Below are 24807 nucleotides of genomic sequence, written 5' to 3'. Positions count from 1 at the left end.
TTACAAATGCAGTCACATCATTTAGGTCATGATCATGATGCCAGACTGAGTGCAATACCTGGATAACTAGGGATTTCTGTATAGGTTATTTATCAAACCAGCTTGTTGAATACATTCACAAATTATTCAAGCAGTTTTAGAGAAAACAGAATTGAACTAAGGACTTTGCTTGCATCTCTACATGGAACACGCTTCAGAAAGACAAAATGTTTATAAAAAGAAAATTATCCTTTTGCAAGAGATTCTGTTCCTCTTGAGAGAATAAAAATATCACTATGAAATGGCAAATGCTACTAAACCATCAGCACTAAGTGACTTCTGTATGATTTCCTAACAGCAGCCAACATTCAATACCAGAGGCAAGCTCAGATTTCAAAGAATAAAATGTTCTGCACATAGAGAGAGGGTTTTGCAGGACAAGTGGAGTATCATTACCAATGCATCTTATTCTGTGCTTATTCAACCTGTGTGGGTGTGCCTTCTACATAACCATATGATGTGTGATTTTCCAGTTACACTTCCCATGCCAAAATCAGTAACAAAACCTCTTAAATTAACTGATTTTCTGCAAGCGAAAGTAGCTTTTAAGAAACTATGCTGAATATAGCAAAGGCAAACACATGTACCAGCTTATTTCGACAGACTTTCAGCCATTCTTATTCATTATTCTTCTGAAGTTTTTCATGAAGCTTCCAATGGCTTAATGAAGAACTGTCATATGTTAAATTGCTAATAATTAATGATAACATTTTTTTCCCTTTGATTGCACAACCCGATCACATACAGAATGCTGGTCTGGATTAAGAGACCTACCATGATTTTATTCATCTTTTCAAATAGTTGTACATATAATGGTCCACATTTGCTAAAGCTTAAAAATGATTGCTTGATTGATTTATCAAATCAAATTAATTGCTTCCATATGATTTGTGTTTGATATTTTCCTTAGTTTTGCTTCTTGGAGTTTTCCATACAGCTACAGAAGTTAAAAGCAAAACAACTGTATGCAACCTTTCCAAAACCACACACAGCAACGTCCACATGGGGCCAGATCAAAAAACTGTATCAAGCTCAAGATCTCATCCTCCCATGTAATCCCAAGTGGCTGCCTAAGGAAGAGCAAAAATAGACAGGAGAGATGTTTCTCCTTTGTGGACTCTCTAAGCTAGATGTGATTTCCACATACTAAGTAACTCTTAAAATATTTCCCTTACTTAAACTTCTCCACTATCCCTTGAATGCAAGTAAACTTTGATTATCCACATCATCTGTTGGCAAGGAAGCCTACTTCCCCTTCGCTGATTATTCATATAACATTGCATGAAGTGACCAGCTCAATCACTTGTCCACACCATCTGCTAGGGTTTTGTTTTGTTTGGGGTTTTTTTTGTTTATTTGTTTGTTATAAGCTTGCAACTTTGTCCAGCTCTCTCCTTCATCCATCACCTCTCATTCAGGACTCTCAGCATGCTTAACTAAGCGTGCAGGGGAAGCTATCCCTACTTTTAGTCAGAGAGATGCCATAAGGGTGAAGATATTCCAGTTCCATAGATCTGCTTTTGGGGGAATTTGGGCTAGTGAGAAAGTAAGAAAAGGGAAAATTATCCAAGCCCAAAGCCTCATATGGTATTACAACACCAGCAAATGTCAGATAAACCACAGCAACGCAGTACAGTTGGTTTTCCTATTCCTAGTACTTGTTTCTAGAATAAGGTTGGGTCCTTTTCTTTTTTTGTGTGTGGTTGGTTGTACTTTTGTTTGTTTGGGGTTTTTATGACTGGCACTGAACACTGCCTTCACAAAACCTCTGAGCCCTTTACCTCAGGCCTGAGCAGTATTAGGCATTCCAGAACTCATAATTTCATACACAAAACCAAAATTGTACTAAATTTTCTTGTTCTCAATAAAGTAACCCAAATTTCCTTTTATTTTATACATAAAAAGAGCACAGTTACTGAAAAAAATTACCTGAAAATTACTACTAAAAGCTGTTTACAAGAGTAGTTAACACTGGTATACTTGGACACATTAGGATTCAGTTGTGGAATTGTACAGTAATTCTCTAACTGCACAGATCTGTGTTGAAAATACATGACAGCTTCTAGTCAAACTACACATAAATAAACTGCCTTCTGTTAGCTCAGGCATTTTTAGCTAGCGCTTTACCAAGTACATCCCTCACCCCCGAAAATTATCACAGTTGAGGGCATCTTACAACATCAGGTCATAGAGTTAAAAAGAATACATTACTGCATCATAAATCTGACAAGCGTATTTCAGTGGTTATTCACAGGGAACAAGTGGCTGTCTGTAATTTAATAGCCTTTGCAAGAGCAGAAGTATTTTGAACTTGGACTCCCTTTCCCCGCCCCAGTTAAATATTTTATCATATAACGCATTGGAATCCACGTCAGTTGATGCATATCTGTACATACTGGGTTCAAAGGTGTGTGCGTGTTTACATTTGCAGGACATTTTTTCTGGAAGGGAAAGGAAAGAGAAAATATCATCAGCATTAGTCAACCTTCTTACTCTAGTCCCAGAAACCAGCTGCAGCAGCTTCCAGAATTTTGCTTTCTGAGTCAGGTTCTGAGACTGCACTCCCTCCCTGGGCAGACAGAATGGTAGGGAGGGGATACATATGCTGGAGGGCAGGGCTGTTGGGAGGACTGGCTCTGCAGGAACCTCATATGACATCCAATAGTCACAAAGTCCAAGTCCTGCCCCATGGATGGACCTAATTCCTGTAACTGCAGAGTGGAGAGGAGAGCTGGGCCCGGGGGTCCTGCTGGGCTGAACCTCAGCCAGCAGCCAGTCCTGGCACCACTGGCCACCAGCACCCAGGGCTGAATGAGATGGTGCTTGGGTGTGCAAAATGGAGCATGTCAGAAGGCTGACAGAGCCCATCATTCCCCCTTGTCCTCAGCACTTACTATGCCACCTCTGTAACACTGCTGTCTCTGGTTTGGTGTCTCACAGCACAGGAAAGACATGGATAAACTGGAGCAAATTGAGTGGAGGTCACCAGGATGTGCATGGCTGGAGATCCTGAGCTTGATCATCCAGCTTGTTCAGTCTGGAGAACAGTTCCCCTGTTGGGTTTTCTTTTGCTTTTGTTGTTGGGGTTTTTTTCCTTTTGTTTCTTAAAGACAACAGATCTCTATCATTTAAAAGAAACATGCCTTTGTGTGGTTAAGCTTGGCTGCTATCTAGGGCTCTTTATTTCCAACTCTCCGCCTGTTCTTATCATCTAACCATGTGGTGAGACATTATTTTGTTTAATTGGTTTCAGTGACGGCATGAAAACAACCCTGTAACCCTCTGGAAATGCAGTTTGTAAGAATATTTGAAATTGTTATTTCATTGCCAATTGCATTCTGTAACATTCACAGCAAAAAAAAACCCCAAATCATTAATGTCACTTCAAAGGATACAATAAGTGCTCCAATTAAGCAGTAATAATAATTAGAACTGAAATGTCTGAAAGGAATAAAAATAGCCACAAGTAGGGTTTTGCATGAAGTAAGATCAAAAACTGTCAGTACACTGTTCAGCTTTACTTTCTTTATTTACAGAGTATGGTGAACTGGCAAACTCCTGTACCCATGGAAAACTTCAAGAAGTCAGCTTCCCCCACCATTTAAATATAGCAGCTCTTCCTGTTGAGTTGTCTGCAGAAAAACTAACTGAACTTCAGCAATTTAGCAGTAAAATACAATTTAGAATAATACAATAGTGAACGTGCCTACATGCTTCTGTGTAATTGATGTTAGAAAAAGAATAAACTCATGTTGGTTAAGTCATTCAATTTCCAGCATCAGACACAAACACTTCTTTTGTATGGAGGAAAAAAGAGCCACCACCAAAAAATGCAGGCTTTCTCTTTACCTCCTTTTGTAAGGTACTCACTGCTACTCATCAAAAATGCTGTTTTCCCTCTCATGCATTGTTTTATAAACTGCATTTAATCCTGGGAAGCTAGGGGATTAAAATGAATACAGGTATTTAAGATTTAGATGGATTCCCATGGGAATCCTAAAATGCTAGAGACACTTCTGTTAATGCAAACAAACACTGAAAAAGCATAAAGGCCTTCAGTAATAATGGGTTTGTAGCCCCTCCCACCCCAAAGTTATCCCAGAGATACTTTTGAAATGTAATAGGATCAAATATGATTACTTTGAACAAACCAGTGCAATTCTGTAGAAAGCTACTGCAATTTTCTGCAGGGAATCATTCACTTCTGTAGAAGAACTACCTGAATTCCAATATAAGCCTGTGGATCTGTGTCACTAGAGATACTTGAATTGCTTTTGATACAACTAACACATGCTACCTGTATTGTTACTCTGAATTGTTCAAACTCCTCCTGTACACATGTAGGTACAGGTACAGAACTCCAGAGTTCTTCATTCTTAGAGCAGAATCATCTTCACAAAACTCCAAACACTAGCAAAAGTATAATCTGATAAAGGAAGTGTAAATTATTAACTTTTAAATTACTCAACAGCAAAAGTGATCTATCTCCAATATTATTCATAATGACCAGAAAATAAAGCAGACAGATTAAATGGCACCACACCTAACACTTTATAGACTTTAAACCTAAGAATTGAAGGTAAATTTCTAGCAGGTATGGTCCAAAGTCTGGAACATATTTTATTGCCTACAACGTTCTTACTGGAATGATTTACAGTTTGTGCAGATTAGTGACATGAGCACGAATATTTTTCACTTAAGCACATCAGTTTCACAAGACTGAAAAAACCCAATTTTTTCTTTATCTCTATATAATTGTCCCAAATACTAAGAAAAGTAAAACATGTGCAATTACTGATATTGCAATTAGATATATCATTAAAAAAATAAACACAGCAATTTCAATATTTAGAATATAGCTATACTCAGGAAGCAAATACATTTCTTTGCCAATGCCCATAGCAAAAAGAGAATTTACACATTTACAAAGTTGTGGAAACATTTCTAGAGTCAGTCTGAAGTGCTGCAGTTTTCCATTTCAAGGGAACTGTCACTAGGAAACTTAGTTACCACAATAAAGGCCTATTACAACCATATGTGTAAGAAATGTTATTTCCCTGAATATAAATATGGGGAAAGCCACATCCATTGTCCTAATTAAATTTTGGTTAAATGGTTTGCATTTCAATTTTCAAGACACACAAAAAGCTGTCTCTTATTTGTTTCACCTCAGTTTGAATTCAAAGATAGTTTCTAAAATGCTGAAGCTTTTGGGATGATTGACTTTTCAGTCACATAGGTACAAGCAAGAGAATTTAAGGAGACACAAGTTTTGGTCCAATCATTTTCATACTTCATGCACTGAAGCTTTTGGCTTTCATCCATCTCACCACTTTCTATTCTACGCAAAATAAAAAGGCAGGAAAGGGTGGTTCTGTGTTGTGTGAGTGTTTTGAGTTGGTTGGTTTTTTTTTTATTATGAGGCCAAATTAGAAAATAAGTTCTTCAACTCATTGAAATGCATGCTTCTTAGAAAAATCAGCACAGCAAGTTCAGGTTCAGCTCTATCATACTCTCTTATTGCAAGCACTCAATTCTTGAGCAAAAAAAAGTTCAAGATAATATAGTAACTAAGCAAATAGATATGAAAGAAAACCACAAAATCAGTATTATCAACAGAAAACACCAGCTCTGAACTATCTGTCCACTAATTGATCTGCATTCTCTCTCCTTTCATTGTTGTTTTTGAGGTTGGTTTGGGGTCTTGTTTGATTGGTTTTTCAAGTATCCATTTTCAGGGTATTTGACTCGGTCTCCTTTGAGCAAAATACAACAGCTCTTCCTGAAGGGCAAAATAAGATACAAGTCCCAAAAGAGTGTCTCATCATCACACCTCAGGCTTTCAGGTATACCTCAGCTTCACCTGATTTGCCAAACAGTTTAAAGACCTGAATGATTCTGCAAAGCAAACCTAAAAAATTCCTCCAAACACTGAGATGTGGTATTGCTTTTACAGTTAAAGCTCTCAAAAAATTTCCAAAGAGCTTTGATAACCAATTCCCACTCAAAAGATCATATTTTCAGGAATTTTTATGTAGACTGCTTTTTTCAGTGGTCTGCCGAACAGTGCTAACATTCATCCCATAGAACAGAAATTTCACTTTGCCTTTGTTTACCCTGGAAAAAAAGCACCCTGAGCAGGAAACAGAAGTGGAATCAGGAAATGCAGCATATTCCCCAGGACTAGACAGGAAGAACATTCAAGTCATAAGAAATATCAACTACTATTAAAGAAGAATATTTTTTAATTCAGTATCTACTGTATCAGGAAATAGTGTACAGCTACTTCCTACCACAAAGCCAGTAATTTGCGGTGGCAGTACTGTAATTTAAGTTACAGGCTAAAGAAGACAGGTACTAGAGAGCACTGTGTTTAGCTTAACTCACTGCCAGGTGGCTTCCCTTCTGACAGCCCCCAAAAGGAGAGGGTTTCTTAATAAGAGACAAGAGTTGCGATATGCAAGGTAGTGATTCTGTACATATGCTTAAATAACTTAAGGTTGGTATAATAGCTCACTCTTATATAATCAGAAGAGCACCCCATTAAATATATCCTGCTCCAAAAGGAACAACAGGTGCAGAATATGTCCTTAAAGCCATACCACACAGCAACCATTTCATTTTCTCAGTTTTTATTTAGGGAGCATCTATTCTCTGAACCACTTTTTTGGGTGGTATTTTAAATTCAGAAAGTGTTGTCTCTGAACTGAAATAGAGAGCCTGTCTCAAAAGCTTAGCTGAAATGCAGGAACACAAGGATGAACATTCATGTAACAGTTGTCACTTCTCTCCAGTTGGCTTTAGTTATAGAGAGCTTTATGTTACAGAAAGAATGGCATTTTAATTTTTCCAGGATTGCTTTTTGTTTAGGAATTCATAAAAAAAGATTATGCTAAAGAAACATTAAATGGATTAAGTTAAAAACTACCCAACATTTTGAAATGCCAGGGCCAAAGTCATAGCTCTGTTATTTCCTCTCATGTATGTACTTAGTCCCACTTCAGCAAAACTTCTCCAACAGGGTTTTCTGTTTGCTTTACATAACTAACATATTACAAGACTGATAATGAATATGTGGGAAAAGTGCAGGCCAGAAAAAAGATGAAGGTTTTATCCAAATACCGGGTTCTGCAAGGTGATGAGATACTTCGATCTATCTTGAAAAAACAAATCACAGAATGGTTTGGATTGCAAGAGACCTTAAAGATCATCTAGTTCCAACCCTTCTGCAATGGGCAGGGACACCTTCCACAGCAGACCAGATTGCTCAAAGTCCCATCCAATCTGGCCTCAAACACTTCCAGGGTTGGGGCATCCACAGCTCCATCTATTCCAGGGCCACACCACCCTCATAGTAAAGAATTTCTTCCCAATATCCAAAACCAAACCCATCCTATCCTAGTTTAAACTATTACCACTTATCTTATGCATCTTTGCGACAAGTCCCTCTCCATCTTTCTTTTAGGCCCCTTTTAGGTGCTGGAAGGTCTCCTTGGAGCCTTCCCTCCTTCAGGCTGGACAACCCCAGCTCTCTCAGCCTGCCTTCATGAGAGATGTGCTCCCTGCTCACCTTCCTGGCCCTCCTCCAGAGTCACCCAGCAGCTCCACACACTTCCTGTGGTGGCTGCCTGAGAGCTGGACACAGTGCTCCAGGTGGGGCCTCCCTTTTTAGTTTCATTCAAGACACACTCTAAATATAACAATGTAGTAACAATATTAGTGGCAGCTATGTATTTTAATTTGCCCTATTATTGAAAAATGAAATTAGTGTGGTAAAACTTCAACATCAGAAGTCAGGGCTGTGGTAGCTTTAGAAAAGTTTGCTATTTAGGATTTTGCAGTAAATTTTCTTTTTTTTCTTAGTTTAATATTTTACTCTATTAACCCACCTTTTCTTTAATATTAGAATTTAATTATATTCTTCAACCAGAGATCTCATTTTACAGAATTATACATTTTTTCATGTAGAAGAATTAATTTTCTTCAGAGACAAACTTGAATTTACACTCTCATTCTGAGCATTCAGGCTGCCTCCTTTAAAACTGATAATTGAGATAAACTCCACTGAATTGATGCTTGGTATCTGCCTTTGTGAACTCCCCCTTATAATTCCTTGGTATGATTTTATTAAGAACCCTTCCACAGCTGGGAACAACTGGGTGTGTCACACCTAAAGAGCTGGGTGAGGAAGTGCTTAACATTTTTAAATAGTAACCAGGCTGACAACTGAGAGTCACTAAGCTTGTATTACGTTCTTACTTTGACAGAACCAAAAAAGAATCAAATGAAGTATTAAGACAATCTTGCATTAGTATAAATAAATTTAAAAATCCTTCACTAACTGCTGTGTTGTAAAACAACATCACCAATTAGAAATTATAAAACACTACACTGAGAAACAAAAATCAAATATACCAAAAGAACTGAAGAGGGACACATATGCATTTACACAAATAACTGGCCACTGAACAAGATGATATGCACATGACTGCCAGACAGGGTATGTGAGGAGTAAGTCCATCTGGATGATCCTTCTTGGAACACATGACATATTGCTCTACTGTACCACTGAGCAATAACTTCTGCAGATTTACAGAAAGACTGAACTATAAATCTCAGACATTAATCCACACTCCCATTTTCACTGGCAGAAAAGAAATCATCCATGCCAGGACCATTTTTCCACACCACCCAACTACTAATCTTGCTGATCTGGCAAAGCATAAAGTTTGCAAGGGTTGGAGCAGCAACCAGTAATTTTAGCCAGTCTTTTTCATACAAACTTCTAAACAATAAAATTTTAAGGAGCTTTTTCTTTACAAAAAGGATAATCACATAATCACTTGGAACTGAAAGTCTGGGTATGTAAGAGGATTCTTGCTCCTCTTGTCCCAGATTACTTCTAGTAATTATAGAGGAGGGTTTCACATCATGCCTGAGCATCATCTCAGTTAGAAGAGAAAACAAAACATAAGTGAAAGTAGTAGCCTCCTCACCAGATAGAAAGATTATTTTCTCAGAACAGATTCCATTCATGAGGAACTGAGGGTCTTGACCTTACCTCAGGTGACACAAGAGCACCGTACCACATAACAGAGTTTGGAAACTCTGAATGGCTTTGTGGCGCTGTTCATCAGACAGCTGTCAGCAAAGGTACGGCAAAAGGCAGCAAGCACACTCAGAAATAAAGTACAAGGAGAAAATAACTCTTCCTGTTGGGAAGGGAGCCTGCCCAGGTGGGACAGGATGGCAGCCTGAGATGGCAACAGCCTGAGGGAATATGACTTCCCACAAGGTAAAAAGGAGATACCACAGGTAACTGCCAGGCAGCAGAGACAGGAGAAGCACATGGAGCACCACTGCACAGAGCTCATCCATCTCAAAAGGGAGGTGTTCCTCCTGAGGACCTGCCCAGCTCCTGAGGTGACAGATCAATCGAACAAGTGTAACAGGGACAGAGATGCAACCTCCCAGACAATGGGAAAGACTGGTTTTGCTCTTACACAAGATGCCAACTCTCGTGTCCTCCTTAGCAGCAGAAGCAGACCCACCCTTTTAATGGTACCTTCCTCTGACCAGTTTTCAACATCCAAGGCAAATCAAACACCTTGTCATACCTGACAGTAGATGCATGTCCTACCAGCACTCTGTTCTCTGCCTGTTAAGCTGACTTTTCTAAGCAACAGTTTATTTAATCTGTTTTGGGTAGATAAAAAAAACCTGTGCTAACAGTGGTGCAACAGCAGAACACAGCAGTCCTCTTGTGGTGTCAAAACACACACTGCTTCAGGCACACATTAATGTTATCCCACACAGCATATCACCGCTGCTTTAAGATGCAGGCAAATAGCCTCAGGTGATAGCAGCAAAATGAATTTGCTTTGGAATGTTAGAAATCCAAAAGTTAAATGCAATCTTTTGAATAAGTCAGCAAATGAAAAGTTTTACTTCTTGGTGCAAGAAATTATTTACTTCTAATTATGAAACTAGATTAACAGAGGATAAGACAAAAGCAAGACATGAAATAGTACCCCTTTTCTGAGGCCTGGCATCCTACAGGTTTTGAAGACATTTGTAATTCATCTTGAATGTATGAAACTGCTTATTTCTATTAAATAATAAAAGGACACATCAGATAAAATTCCTGATCAGACAGCATTTCTCTCCTGACACAAATATAAATCTCTCTGAAAATTCCCTGAAGAATAGCTTGCCCTCTGGGTAATAAAATTATTTCTGTAATTAACTTTTCAATGGAGAGAGTTATCTTCATCCTTTATTTCTTGGAATAAAACTTTCCTCCCATCCCTTTCCAACCTCCTAAATACATCAAAAGTGCTATTATATTTAGGACACCACTTTACAGCATGCTCACATACAGAAGTTTTGAATTACTCTGGAAGCATTTAATACACGCTGTGGGACTGTCACATGATATATAATGTGTGGAGAAGCAAACTCATACTGAAACAAATTACAAGAACATGGCTGTATGGCTGGCAGCTCTTTTGACTCTAACCCAGACCCCCCACACTGCTGTCCATAAGAAGTACTCAATAGTTAAATCTGCTTTTTTGAAAAACACTAATTAAAGCATTGCTGAGAAGGTATGATGTAAAACCACTGTTGTCTCGTGACAACTTCGAATTCCAGCCTTACTCTCTGCTCACGGAGCCAGGAAGGGAACTGGCGGTGCTGCAAGGACCCAAAAAAGCCTGGCTTACAGACCCACTGGACGGATTTCCCGGCTGACCTCTCCCGGGCGCCGCGGTTCCACGTTGGGACAAGTTGGACAACATACCTTGCACAAGAGTTCGCTATCTCGGCCTCCCCGCGCTTCCAGCCTGTCGCTACTGACGCTGCTGAATGCCAGCTCCCAACTGCCTCCAACCCTTCCCAGCCATTCCCTGGGAGCAAACCTCCACCAAAACAACTTTTGCTAGGGCTTTGTGAGTAATTTAAGCACGGCAGAGGTTACCAACCCTCCGGCTTTTGGCGTGACATAGGGACTGGCAGGGAGAATGCCAATGTCCTGGAAGTGTGCCAAGTCTCTAAACAGCAGATTAGTGAGAAATTACATTTTGGGTATGAGTCAAAGACTGAAAACACATTGCCATCTCACATATCAGACCTCAAAACAGCATGAACTTTCGTTCTGAAACCAGGCAGAGAGAATGTCAACAGGCTACCACTCAACCCACCTACGAGAGATTTCTTTCTAATTAAAGCAGCTACATATCATTTCACAGTATTTTTTTCCTTGTATTTGCAGAAGGTTTACTGCCTGTTCCTCTTTGATAAAACTGGTAATTTAAGACAGGAATCAATCCTTCACATTTAACTTGCAAGGTTTCCAGCAAAACTCACTAAAGATTTCATTTTTTTTGGAGACAATAAATTCACCCTTTTGTCCCAATATAATATAAACAGTTAACACTGTAACAAATCAATGTGCCCTAGGATGATTTTTGCCTCGACTCATTTATCTTAAAACACCTGTCTTAACAGTAAAGTTTCACCTTAGTCTCTCAGAAACTAGTAATAAAATTCTTATTAGGAGACAGAGCAGTCTTGAAATATGAAAATCCACGAAATATATTTTAGAACCAAGCCACTGCTATTTCACAGGAAAACTCTCATCTCCATAAACATGCCATTCAGTACTTGATTTCTACTCATACATACACATACATCTCTTGACAGGGGATGTAACACTCAGAGACAAACATCTGATTAATACTTGAGTGGCAAGACCAGCAGTCCTTCAGGAACACTATACCTAAGCCTCAAAACCATTTGGATAAGTATCAGAAGTACCACCTCAGACTTTCAGATTTACATCAGTGATCACAAATCATAAAGAAAAGTGATGCTTTTGATATCATTTAACAATTTTTCCCCAAGTCTAAAATAAGCCGAACAGTTTCCATCTCAGATTAAATGCTGTAAATATTCATTAACAATTAGTTTGCTTGTAAGGTTACTATTATAATAGTAAGTATTATAATAATACTTCATCTTTTAAATTACATTTCTGCAAGTCTTATCCTCTAGCTTTAACAAGGCTTAAACCCTCACCACAGTATTCAGAACTGCTCATACCAGATTAAAAGAAGAATTTTCCATAGGCAAACATTAAAAAAAAAAATAGACTGTGAAAGCGCTTAGAGGGAGAAGAGAAAGGAGAAAACAAAACCACAAAACTCACTTGACTGTAACTCGATTGGACAAATCCTGAAGATCTCCTGGGTGAAAAAGCTGAGCTTCTTTCAGTCCAATGTTTCCGCACGCTTTCAGAAAAACATTTATATTATCCTGCAAAGAGAAGCAGAAAGCAGTTGCTCAGTTAAGAGCACTAAGCAGGTTTTGCAAGATGATTAGTACTAGCCTTTAAATGTCAAAGTCCAGCTCACATAAATGAAACTGGAAAAGCAATCTTCTGGATCATAAACGCTGCTCGTTTCTCATGCACACAGCAGGCTGGGCTGCGATGGCAGGGACTGAGGGGTATGTTAAAGATTACCTGGCATAAGGCAGCAGTGAGCCAGTAGGCAGCAATCTCCACTTTGATGTCAGCTCTGCTCAGCAAACAAACGCCCTCTTCCTAGCTTTGCACGACAAGCCTCACCTCAATGCCTTTAAAAATAACTCCAGCTACTGACATTCACCACCCAGAAACTCTTGGCAGGGGAGGAAGAAGAGGAGGGACTCTTCGTTTCTATGCTCACAGACTGATGAGGGAATACTGCACCTGGAGTCTGGGTTTGGTTGCTGAGCAAAGCTCCGGAGAGACAGAAACCAAACTGTATTCAGAGCTGCTGCTGCTGCTGCCGCCTCACTTGGGGGGGGGGTTTCTTCCCGAGTCCCTCCCCTTCCACTTCCCACACCCCCTCCTCAACTTCACACCAATCTGTCACAAAATAGAGGAGCAGCACCCACTCTCTGCACCTGCTGCAGGATGGACTGACCCATGAGAGAAATGTTAAAAAAAGAATAAATCTAATGATATATACAGAGATTATACAACTTGTGATCTCTTTCCACTTCATGAACAGTGGGCAATAGGCAAGAAATTCCTTCTCGTTAAGGCGGAATGCTATCAACAACAAAAGAATGTGCCCTCTTGCGCACTTGCTTCCTTCAGCTGCAAGCCAAAGGAAAAGGTACATGAAGTTACTTAATTCATAAGCTACTCACAGCCCTGTCATTAAGAGTTTGTAAGTCAAGGTGCTGATATCAGAATTTCACAGTATAGACAAGCTCTGCTTTAGCAATTTAATATGCTTTAAAATTATTTTTTGACACATAATCACTGGATGTAACAGTTATTCCTTCATTTAAAAAACACTTAAAAAAACAGTCTACAAAGAAAATGACAGCTGCTTCTAATAAAGAAAGTAAAACAAACCCAAGAATCCCCACAACCTTCTGTTTTGAAGGTCCCTGGGATTCTAGTATTTCTTATCAGTCTGTAAACATGGCTTAATTCAAGGAAAATATTTGAGCAAGGTATTCCCCATGCAGGCTGCGGGCTCTGCGTTACCACATCTGAAAGATCCCAGGTGTCTCATACCGTGAAGGTTGTGCCCCAAGGCCTGAAGTGCTGTGCCATGATGGGGGCTGCTCTGCTGCAGGAGGGTGCAACATGATGGCAAACATGGGGGACACCATGTGGTGGCAGATGAGAGGAGGAAGCTGGGAAGGATGGAGGACAGGCAGCCTCGCCCATGCCCAGGTCCCTGCAGTGCCCAGGGGGCTGCTGCACATTTGCCCAGGGAAGAGCTTCATGCTGTGAGATGCAGCCTCAGAAGGGGCATTTGCTTTTCCTTTCATGCAATGCCCCTTTTTTCTTTCCATACAATATAGGGAAAGTGGTCTAGATGTGCCAACTTTATTCAATTTATACCTGAGTGTCCCCTTAGTACTAAACCAGCAAGGACCTGAAAAGGCATTGTTTCCTCTGCATGGAAGAAGCCACAGGCTACAGTCCCATTGCAAGAAGAGGAACTACTTGCTAAACAACCACCAGGTCAGTGTTCAGGGGACTAGGGAGTCTATGAAACTGGCAAGTAAGGCACAAGAAGAAAGCAGCAGAGCAGAAAGAATGAGTAACTCCAAGATAATGAACTGACACCAACACCAGTGAAGGCAATATGGTTTGATTGGTCTGCCCAGTCACCACAGCAACTCAGAGCAAACTCCCAAACCAAGGAGTTACATCAACCACAGGGCTGAAAATGAGCACATTGTGCAGGTAAACAAGGAAGAAGAGTCAGATTTAGAAAAACAGATGTCGTCTACACCCTGACAGCAACAAAAACAAAGCAGAGGAGTTGCTCACCAGTGGCTGCTTGGCTGCACAACCACCAAACTTCTGGCACATGACATAATTAATTTTGAAGGTGTTTCAGCAATTAAACCTATCAACCTCCTGATAAATAGCACTTACAGCCCCTGAGAACATCCCTGCTGACAGGAGTCAAGACCATCAGGAATGGGGTCGGAAGCAGGAGGAGATAACATGGAAGGCAGAACACCGTTAGTTACAGTGCTCATGTGCAGGATAAAACAGGGTTCCAAATCTTCCTTCCCTCAGCTCCCAAGCCAGAAGTTTGATCATGCCTGCCATCTCACAGGTTACTGCCCCAACACCAGCTGTTCTGCAGCCAGGGCCTGGAAATGACCCTCACAGCATCAAGAGATGACACACCCAATAGACCTTTTATCAGGTTTGGAGATTGACACAAAAAGGTATCATTTAAACAAATCAGCACTCCTAAATACTGTCTTTGCCAGATTATTCTTGACCATCTCTAATCATCATAGTTAATCAGCAAAGCCACAGGTCTTAAAATAGCTAGCAGCCATTTTAAACTCTACCAGAATAATGAATAGGAAGATGAATTTTAAATAGCACTACAGAAATAAGTAGGGAAAAAAAGACAAGTTATCAACCTTGCAATTAAATTTATCATTAGAAATGTGAACAGGAACATTTTTCAGAGATTAATGCACTCAGATATAGAAACCATTACACCATTTTTTTCACCAGTGTAACTGTACTTTAACAAGACTAATGGTCATTGCCACTGCAGCTTCAAAGAACATACTGTAATCCGAATCTCATCGCACTTCACAAAAATAGTTCTATTTAAACAACCAGACCTCAAAATCCTGGAAAAGCACAGCACACCAAACCTATCTCCAGGTGACAAAATTCACTGACAAGATGTCCTCAAGAGAAAAAGGTTCATACTTGCATCCACTACCCTCTTCTTCCACCGTGTTCTCAATCTCTGTAAACACGAGGCTACTTAAATTTAATAAAGAAACAAATTAGCAGAGAAAAAGAATTATGATGCCAAGGGAAGATAAGGGACTTAAACTGGAGAATTTGATACCAATAAAGTGGATCATGAGAGGCAATACTGGTGCTACCTATCAGCACAAGAGAAGCAAAACCAGAAGGGGAGAGAGGGGCCGCCCATTTCAAAAGCAAGGATTAATCAGTGGACAGATCAAATACATTTTTGCAGAAAACATAAGGTTCTGACCATTATTAGAGAAAGCTCTTGAACTAACAGGGATGAAATCATCAGTTAATTTTTGTTCATGTTATTAAGAGAACTCAATCACTGCATTTCCCTGAGCATCTGAAGTTGGAATACACATCACAGAATTACAGGTTTTAAATCACAACAAAAATAAAGCCTGAAGTCTAAACCACAAAATTCAAGTGTAATTAATTTCTGGTATGCTATTTCTACTTCTAAGTGTCTTAGTGAGAAGGGGTGTGGAGGTTTGACTGAGACTGTGGGAAGGGCTAGTTTTTCCCCCAATGGTGGGCATGACGGAACAGCAGAGCATTTCAAATGTTCCTAGCATGGCTTGAGTTTTCCACATGCTGTACACACTTAGATTAAATGCACAACGTAGAACACTGACTAGATAAAGCTATTACCCTTCAGTATTCCATTTTTGCCTCAAACTTCAAAGTGAACCGCACCCAAAAGTGCTGCGAAGTCATAATATGGGAGAGACGGAGCTGCCAGTGGGAAACAGGTCATCTACAAGCAGGCTTTTAAATACTGCTGTTCAGGGAAAAGGTAAACAATACTGCACACTTGCAGCTCTGTACCTGACTTTCTGGTCCCCATGGGGCACCACTGGACACAAACCCTTCCCTCTCCTGTTGTTAAAGCATTTCCCTCCAACCAATGCTTTGAAGGAGCCAAGATGCCATCTCCACACTGAAAATGAGACTGTGGTCCACACCCTCCCTCCAGCATCTGAGCAGAGCAGAACTGCCTCTCACTCCTGCAACTCCATGGACTTGAGGAGAGGAAAGAGCTGAATCTTTCCTCACTGGTCCTCAGTGCTGCTCCTATGCCAGGAGCAGGGAGGCTGTTCCAGAGCAGGTGAATGTGAGGGAAAGAGCAGGGCCATTGCTGCAGGGCTCCTCATTGCTATCACCAGCCTCCAGACCACAAAGAAGAAAGAAGCTGGTAACTCCATGGGGAAACACAAGAATTTGGACACCTTCCTTTAAAAATAACAATTTTAAAGAGCAACTAAAAAAAAAACAAAATTGAGGCATTGGACCACTGGACCATGGTTCTGTGTTGCACCTGTGATCAGCTCCTAATGTATGTCACCTTGGCAAGAATTTGAAAAGAAAGACAGAGCGCTGGTGAGGTGTTGGTGGTGGGGAAGTACAGAGGTTCCTCAACACCTAATAAACCAAAGAAAAAGAGTACTTCTAAACCAGAAAAAAAAAATCAGCATGAGCAACAGGAAAGAAAGAGAAAAGACAAAAGATGCAAAAAAGATCAAGAAGAGGTTGACCTTAAGTAGGGAAAAAGCCCCAAAGTCACCTACGTGAGAAGGGGCATAGAGTGTGGAGTGTGTAAAACAGAAAAAAAAATTAAACATCTAAAGGAAAAGCTAATTAAAAGAGGTCTCCCCATAACAGCATGTAAATACTATCTTATTTTGACTACTTACATGCAATGCAACATCACTAAATTCAGCTTGTGTAATAGAGCTGCAATTTTATTTTTAAAAAATCCCACATTATCATGATTATCTGGGTGGGACAGGAATATTAATTTAAACAAGTGCTTAAATACATTTGCTTTCTTTAGGGTGCAGTCATGCTGTGTGGTAAGCCTGATCTCTCTAGTTAACTGTTTCTCTGAATCCCTGTGTATGCGCCAAAACACAGTGAAATCTCGTAGGCATACAAGTTATGGCACATCTTTCAAATCACTTGGCAACAGGGAGAAAAACAATTTAATTAACATGTTGTTTTTTGTTTTTTCCTGGATGTATCAGCCAATAAAAGACAGTGCTCCAGGTTGTCTCCTATTCTGATATAAATACCCACTCTTTCAGTCAAATTCCTTATTTCTACTGCTATTCAAGCTCTAGTTTGGAGGGGAGAGTTGGGTAGGAGAAGGGTTATTTTTGGTGGGTTTTGGGGAGGATTTTAAGCAGTTATTTTCAGTGTATGAAGGAGATGGTACCCTATGCTTGCAAGGCCATGAAGCGTATTTGCACTGTGTTACATCATCATCCAGACCATGATTTGGCGCCAGAAGTGGTTTTCAGTTTCCAGGCTTTAAAAAAAAAAAAAGACAAAAGACAAAAACCACCAAGTACCTATAGTGCCTAGCAACAAAAGCTCTTGACATTTTAAGAGTGACTGATGCATTTTTTTGGCTACAGAATTCTGAAAGTCATTTGAGTAGACCACATTTAACAGGCATTTTTCCTTAGTACTGCATTTATCAAGATATTTAGTCATCTTGAAGGAGACACAGCTTTCAACTCTGCATTCATGACAAACCCTCTTTATTAGCACCCTCATTCCCTTAAGTAAGGCCAATTTCTATCACAAAAAAATGGTATTTTTCAAATCAGAAAATATTTTTTATAGACACAGCATTATACAGTCCACTCAAGTCAGCTCAAATCAGTTTAAGGCAGAATTCAGAGCTGCATTTGGCAGCAGCATCACCACACAGCTCCACATTGTTTATATTCAGAGGTGGGGTAAAGGAAGGAGCCTGCAGCAGGAGCTCGCTGAACGGGTTGGGTGACTCGCTCTTCCTCGGAGGTACGTTTCGGTTGCTAGCTCCGGCTGCGGGCGCAGGCTGGGGCAGAAGGGGTGAGAGCACAGGAGGGAACAGGGCTGAACGCAAACCCCGTGGTCTGACCACAGGCCTGGGAGCCAGGAACTCCCCATTACCACCTTGGTAATGTCAGTGTGTTCAGTGCCCATTACCCACCCATCCCATCTGTAGTGCGTGATCCCAGCTCCTACTGCTCTCTGTGTTTCTCTGAAGGCCAACAGTTTCAACCTTGAACCAAATGCAGGAGGAGTGGATAGGATACTTAAACTGCTCTTTTCCTCCCTTTTTGGGCCCAAAACTAAAAATAGCAGTTAAAACAATCATCCTGCAGACATAATTTGACTTAGAGTGACCTCAGGGCTCCTGTTCAGTAAATTATCCCACCTATAACAGAGTGCACAGAGCATTGTGTTGGCCAAAGATCAGAAATTGCGTTAATTGCTTTGCCACTCCCCTCTGCCCGCCCTTCATTGCTTTTCCATACTGGGTAAAACAATAAATTACTGTGATCCTTGACACAGGGATTCCCTGCTCCAGCTCTATGCATGATTACAGATGCTAAATCTTTAATGATTCACTGCCAGCTTTCCTCTCAGAAAGCAGGTGCTCCTGCTGTGAGAATGCAGGAATGAAACTTTGCGCACAAACTTTGCGGTTACCTTGGTGCTGCCACTATCAATAACTGTAGGAAGAGGAGGAACATTCCCCTTTGCCATTGCAACCATTATGGAAACCACATTTTGAAGCACCCTTAGGGAAAGAATCATTCTGGTTTTGGACAAAAAGGTCAATCTGTCTCCCAAACCCCAATTCCATCTCCAGTGACTGCAGCTGGTTATGGATCTCTAAGATCAAGGTATGTATTGGAAGAATCTTCCCCAAAACTTGTTGTTCAGGTCCTGACACTGCCCACCACCATGGGAAATGGCCAGCAGAAGGCACCTCTGCTCAGCCCACCCCATTGCCTGCCACCTCTTGCAGCACTGAGCTCCACATTTTCTTCACAACAGGAGCAACTGGATTAAGGAAAACACACAGGAGAAATTAATGTGGGTTGATGGGTTTTTTAAACAGGACTTCAGAGCTGACAACCTTTAAGGTGTTTAACATAGGAAAGGACCAACTGTCTTCAAGGACTCAAAATGCCTCCCAGGCTCATATCTCTAACTGTGCTACAGCATAACCTTCACTATGACATTACAAACATATATCACAGCAACAATGTGTACCAAATGAGCCTTTTATTGATAAGAGAGTGAATGTCAGGTTGTAAACTGCAGGTGTGTTTCTGGGATGTCACTGCTACCAAATAAGGCAACCTGGAATGGAGAAGGGCTAAAGTACAGCATGTTGGCAGACAAGCCTTGCTACTAGAGCTAATCCACTCAGAGGCATTCATACTGAAATGAAAGTATAGGTTTGGAAAGCCACTATGGAAGAACTAGCCAGGGCTATTTCCTTGTTTAGACAAGCCTTAACTTTCCCACCAGTTAGTTGCATTCCAATCAAAGTCAAAGGAAAAAAATAAAAATTCAAGTGATATGCTTTACACCCTGAACAGTTTATACAAAACAGACTCTGCAAGCAAAGTATGCTAAATACTCCAATGCCAAGTCACCACACTACACAGAACTGGAATGACAGTAATCCACTTAAAGGTGAAACTCCCTTGAAGCCTAATGAGTAATAAAGAAGTAAAGACATCTTGTTCTTGAAACACAAAGTTTTGGCAGAGCTTGCTTTCCTCCTCCACCCCCCACCCCCTTTTTTTATTTGTATACATAAGGTTTTTTGTTTTGCTCACACAGGTTAACAACTTGATATAGGTGAAATTCAGCTTCTTCATACACAGGACTTGAAACAGAGCCGCATGTAGCCCCTGATTTTCAGACAGTTATTTAGTGCTTCATTCTTTGTAAGAGAGCATTTGGAAGTTTGCTTCCTTCAAGAGCCAAGCATCTTTTATTTCTTAACAGGAGTAGCATCCTAGTACCAGATCCAATCCTTCCTGCCCTACATGGGCTTATCCCATGCTGTCAAGCTTTCCCAGCACCATGGACTGATGAGCTGGTTTGGAGATGACTGCCTTGGAGTCCACCTGAACCCCTGCATCAGTGCCAGGCTTCCTCATGGCCCTCCCCATCCTCCTGCCAGGCAGACAGCAAGCCGGTCAGTGCAGCTGAAACAGCTCCCAGCACTGCATTTGGCAGTGCTCGTTGCTGGTGTTGTTGTTAATAGTTCTTTCACACACCTCACTGGAGGAGGGTGATTCAGCACACACACAGGCGCGGAGGTGTTCGGGCAGGCGTTCGGAGATGTGGAATGAGGATTTTGTACTAAACAGAAGGGTGGATAGCAGAGCTGCACAGCCCCACCATGGATACCACAGAGAAAGTTATCACTGCTGCAGTTAATATCTGCTTTCTTTGAAAACTGAATTTTAAGCACCTGGCGCTGATAAATATCTGACAAGCCAGAGGTGGTGGGGGGGAAAGGTACTCCAGTGTCCACCTTATGAAGATTTAACACAAATAAACACTAAGTGCTGAAAAGAATCTCAAATTTGCACTTCCTTCACGAAGGAAGGAGAAATCAGATTACAAATGTCACAAGTATGAATTAAGGTGTGTACTTCTTCTACATGGTTGACATTTTTTTTCCAGTTAGGAAGGAATGTTTCTTGCCAAACAGACAGAGTCATCAGTTACTTTAGAAATAAAACCAGCATACAAATGACAGAGTATACCACAGAGTACAGCTGATTGAATTGATAAATGGATATTTCTCGGAGCTCATTTGGCAACCATATTTATCTTTTTTTTTAAGTGACAGCAAGCTGATGCAAAAAGGGTAATACTTTTTCAGAGCTTTGGTTTCAAGCAGGAAAAAGAGTAACAATTTTCCATATTAGAAAGTTCTTGCTGCCCATCATATTACTTTATAGTCAGTTGACAAGATTTTTAAGCAATAATTAATTAGTTAGCATTTTGACATCTCATCCCAGTAACATGCTAAAAGCATTGGTTTGGAAGACCTGATCTCATTTAAAGCATCCCAAAATACTGATTCTGATTCAGAGATCAACCAGCAGGCACAGCACTTACAGCACCCCTGACAAGAGGCCAGGGCAAGTAGCTGAACCACCATTCCTTGGGGTCTGCATCCATACACTTTTTTCCCCACTTATGTCTCCTAGACATATTTCACTCCACCATCACTCACCTAAAAACCTGTCAAGTTCAACCCCGTGTCTGGGTTTCACTCTGCCTGATTGATGTCTCGAGCAGCTACTAAAAATTTCACAAAGAGTTTGCATCAACCTCCTCTTTCTCCACACCCTACATTTCAAAGTGTTTAGGCAGCAACAGAAAACAATTAAAGGAAATTCAGAGCTAAGGCTGAAATGTACCATATGTTTTCAAGCAGAGGGGCACAAAACATCAGTAAACCACTGCTGAGATTACATACTCCCACTATCAGGCATTGAAAGACTACAGAACAATGTCATCTCTAACTATTAATAACCATACTTCCTTTCTAGCACACAATCCTTTTCTCTTAATTGTCTGCTAGAGGCATTTCCATACAGGCCACATTCCTCTTTCCCATCACACAGCAGAAAGAGTAGCAAAAGTGATTTATAGTTCCATATGCATTCCTATCAGGTCTTGCATTACTCCTGAAATTTGCTAATTTACCCTTTTTTTTTTGTTTACAGTGTGGTCAGTGAGAAAACTGGACTGAAAGTCAAGATTTCATCCCCACCCTACTATGACTTGCTTGTGACTTACTATGTGACTCAGCACTAAAGCCACGAAAACTCTCACTAACCACACACTACTATCTTTAGGTATAGAACTGAAGCAATGGTAAAGAACTTCGAGTACTCCAAGATATGACACATTAAAAATTTCTTATATAAGAAAAAGAAAGACTTTTCTCAAACATTACTATTGAAAAATCAGATTTTTACACTGCTTCATAAATTTACAAAAACATTTTAAAAGACCAAAACTTTTTTTGGTTTCTATTTAAACAGAAATTTCATCCCAGTTATTGTGGCCATCATGTTCCCAAACTTGAAGAAACATCTGCTTAGGAGTTTGAAGTAATGTAAAATTCAGAAGTTGCCAATGGAAACACAGTTACTGATTTCCAACTGCAATTTTTTGAACACTGACAAAATCGCACTAAAATACAATAAGCAAGAAATTTAACACTTTATTTGATGGCTACATTTGAAATATAGTGCTGTGTCAATTCCCAGGTGAAAAGATTTTTTTTCTCATAATAACAACATGGGATCATAGAACGGTTTGGGTTGAAAGGGACCTTAAATATAATCTTAGTCCAACCTCCCAGCAGCGAACAGTGACATATCCATCTAGATCAGGTTGCTCAGTGCCCCATCCAACCTGACCTTGAATGTTCACAGGGATGAAGCACCCACCATCTCTCTGGAAAAGCTGTCCTAATGCCTCACCATCCTCACAGCAAAGAATTTCTTCCTTATATCTAATCTAAATCTAGCTGAGGTAATGGTTTTTATTTAAAACTATTACCTCTTTTCCTATCACAACAGAGTGCCTTCTAAAAAGTTTGTCCTTATCTTTCTTATAACCTTCCTTTAAATATTGAAACCTAGAGCCTTCTCTTCCCAGGCTGAATAACCTCAACTCTCTAAGCCTGTCTTCATAGGAGAGGTGTTCCAGCCACTCATCATTTTTGTGTTCCTTCTCTGAACCTGCTCCAATTCCATGTCCTTGCTGTGTTGGGACCCCAGAGCTGATGCAGCCCTGCAGGTGGGGTCAGAGCAGAGCAGAGGGGCAGAATCCCCTCCCTGTCCCTGCTGCCCACGCTGCTCTGGATGCAGCCCAGGACACGTTTGGCTCTCTGGGCTGGGAGTGCCCATGGCTGGGTCATGTCCAGCCCCTCACCACCAGCACCCCCAAGCCCTTCTCTGCAGGGCTGATTTCATTTCTTATCTTATATTAATAGTGGGGAGTTGCCCCAACCAAAGGTGCAGCACCTTGTATTTGTCCTTGTTAAACCTCCTGAGATTCCCATGGGCCCACTTCTCAAGCTTGTCCAGGTCCCCCTGGAAGGCATCCCATGCTTTAGGTGTGTTAACTGCACCACTCAGCTCGGTGTCATCTCCAGATTTGCTGAGGGTGCTCTCAATCCCTTTGTGTCACTGACAAAGACATTAAACAGAACTTATCCAAGCAAGAATTCCTAAGGGATATCACTTGTCCCTAATCTCCCTCTGGACATCAACTGTGAGCACTACCCTCTCCATGCAACTGTCTAACCAATTCCCTATCCACCAAACATCCATCCATCAAATCTCTCTCTCTTCAGTTTAGACAGAAGGATCTTGTGGGGGACTGTATTAAAGGCTTTACAGAAGCCCAGATAAGTGACATTCCTTCCTCTGTCCACTGATGCAGTCGCTCTGTAACAGAAATCCAATAGGTTGGGTCAGGTAGGACTTATCCTTGGCAGTTCCAAATCATGTCCTTGTTCACTATGTTCCTTAGGAGAGCTTTTTGGAGGAGCTGTTCCATGCTCTAAACAGGCACAGGGGTGAGGCTGATGGGTCGGTGGTCCCCAGGGTCCTCCTTCCAACCTTTTTCAAAGCTGGGTATAGTGTTTCCCTTTCCCCACAGATTTCTTGCTTCCCACAAGAAAAAGGAAAGTTTTGGTAAGTATTTTTACCTGCAGCATAAGACTACTGAACTATAAAGAGGAACCTGTCCTCATTCCTACTATCCAAAGTGCTCCTGAGCCTGTATTAAACATATAAACTGCATTATAAAGAAGAGCACATTGGATGCAGGGCATGAGTTTGGGTAGGTCATACCCACTTTCACTTTCTTCCTCTTTGGTTTTAGATTTATTGAAGTAAATTTCACAAAGCTATTGTAAAACAGAATTTTTCCCTCATGTAAGGATTATGCCAAGTAATAAGTCTCTCAAAATACTTGTCTTTCTGAATTTCCAAAAAATTTGCTGAGCATAGTCATCCAGAAAACAGGTAATGATGCCTCTTTATTTTTGTTTACATGTTTAAATTAACAACTTTCAAAAAAACAAAAAAAATAATACAGGTATCACCTTGTGCCTTGCCTTATGAAAAACATTACCAGACTAATCAGCTTCCTGGAGAATGACATCAAACAGGACTTGCTCAGCTTCACTCTTAGCAGGGCTGCATGTGCACTCACCTGTACCTCTGAATGTACATGACACTGACAAATCAAAACCCCATGACCCAGATCAGCCACAAGACAGGGCCATGGAAGCAGGGCTGGAAGCAGAGCCCACAGCTCCCACATTGGCTGTGATGTGTTCTGTTAGTCTGCAAAAAGGTGACTTAAACCTTCAGAAGAAATAGCAGCACTCCACATCACTCAGTATTACTCCCTCATCGGTGAAAAAAAAAACAAGAAAAAAACAAGAAAAAGGTCAGAAAAAGCAAACAGAGCACATCAAATGCTTATCAGCTCATTAGTCAGATCTTGACCAAAATTTATGAGGCTATTTCTTACAAGCAGTTTTGCTGTACAACCAGGAAACTTAAGTCTATATTTTCTGGTGTTTTGTAGTGAAGCAAAGCAAGCAACAGCAGCTT

General features: G+C 40.6%; 1 protein-coding gene across 4 annotated transcripts in view; it reads right to left on the bottom strand.

The window, feature by feature from the left end:
• LMO7 (LIM domain 7) overlaps positions 1 to 24807 on the bottom strand; it is a 131784-nt gene that overhangs the window by 61757 nt on the left and 45220 nt on the right. For 3 of the 4 annotated variants that reach the window (XM_059493250.1, XM_059493258.1, XM_059493259.1), the window contains exon 4: positions 12248 to 12354. In XM_059493250.1, coding sequence (XP_059349233.1) covers positions 12248 to 12354 — 107 coding nt within the window. Of the gene's footprint in view, positions 1 to 12247; positions 12355 to 12562; positions 12635 to 24807 lie in introns of those variants that run through there. The other variant, XM_059493257.1, reaches the window with a different exon arrangement.

The sequence above is a fragment of the Ammospiza nelsoni genome, chromosome 2 (assembly GCF_027579445.1).
Source record: "Ammospiza nelsoni isolate bAmmNel1 chromosome 2, bAmmNel1.pri, whole genome shotgun sequence".
In the NCBI taxonomy this organism is placed as follows: domain Eukaryota; kingdom Metazoa; phylum Chordata; class Aves; order Passeriformes; family Passerellidae; genus Ammospiza; species Ammospiza nelsoni.
Note: the sequence above shows the minus strand (reverse complement) of the source record. Positions and strands in the feature narration are given on the sequence as shown.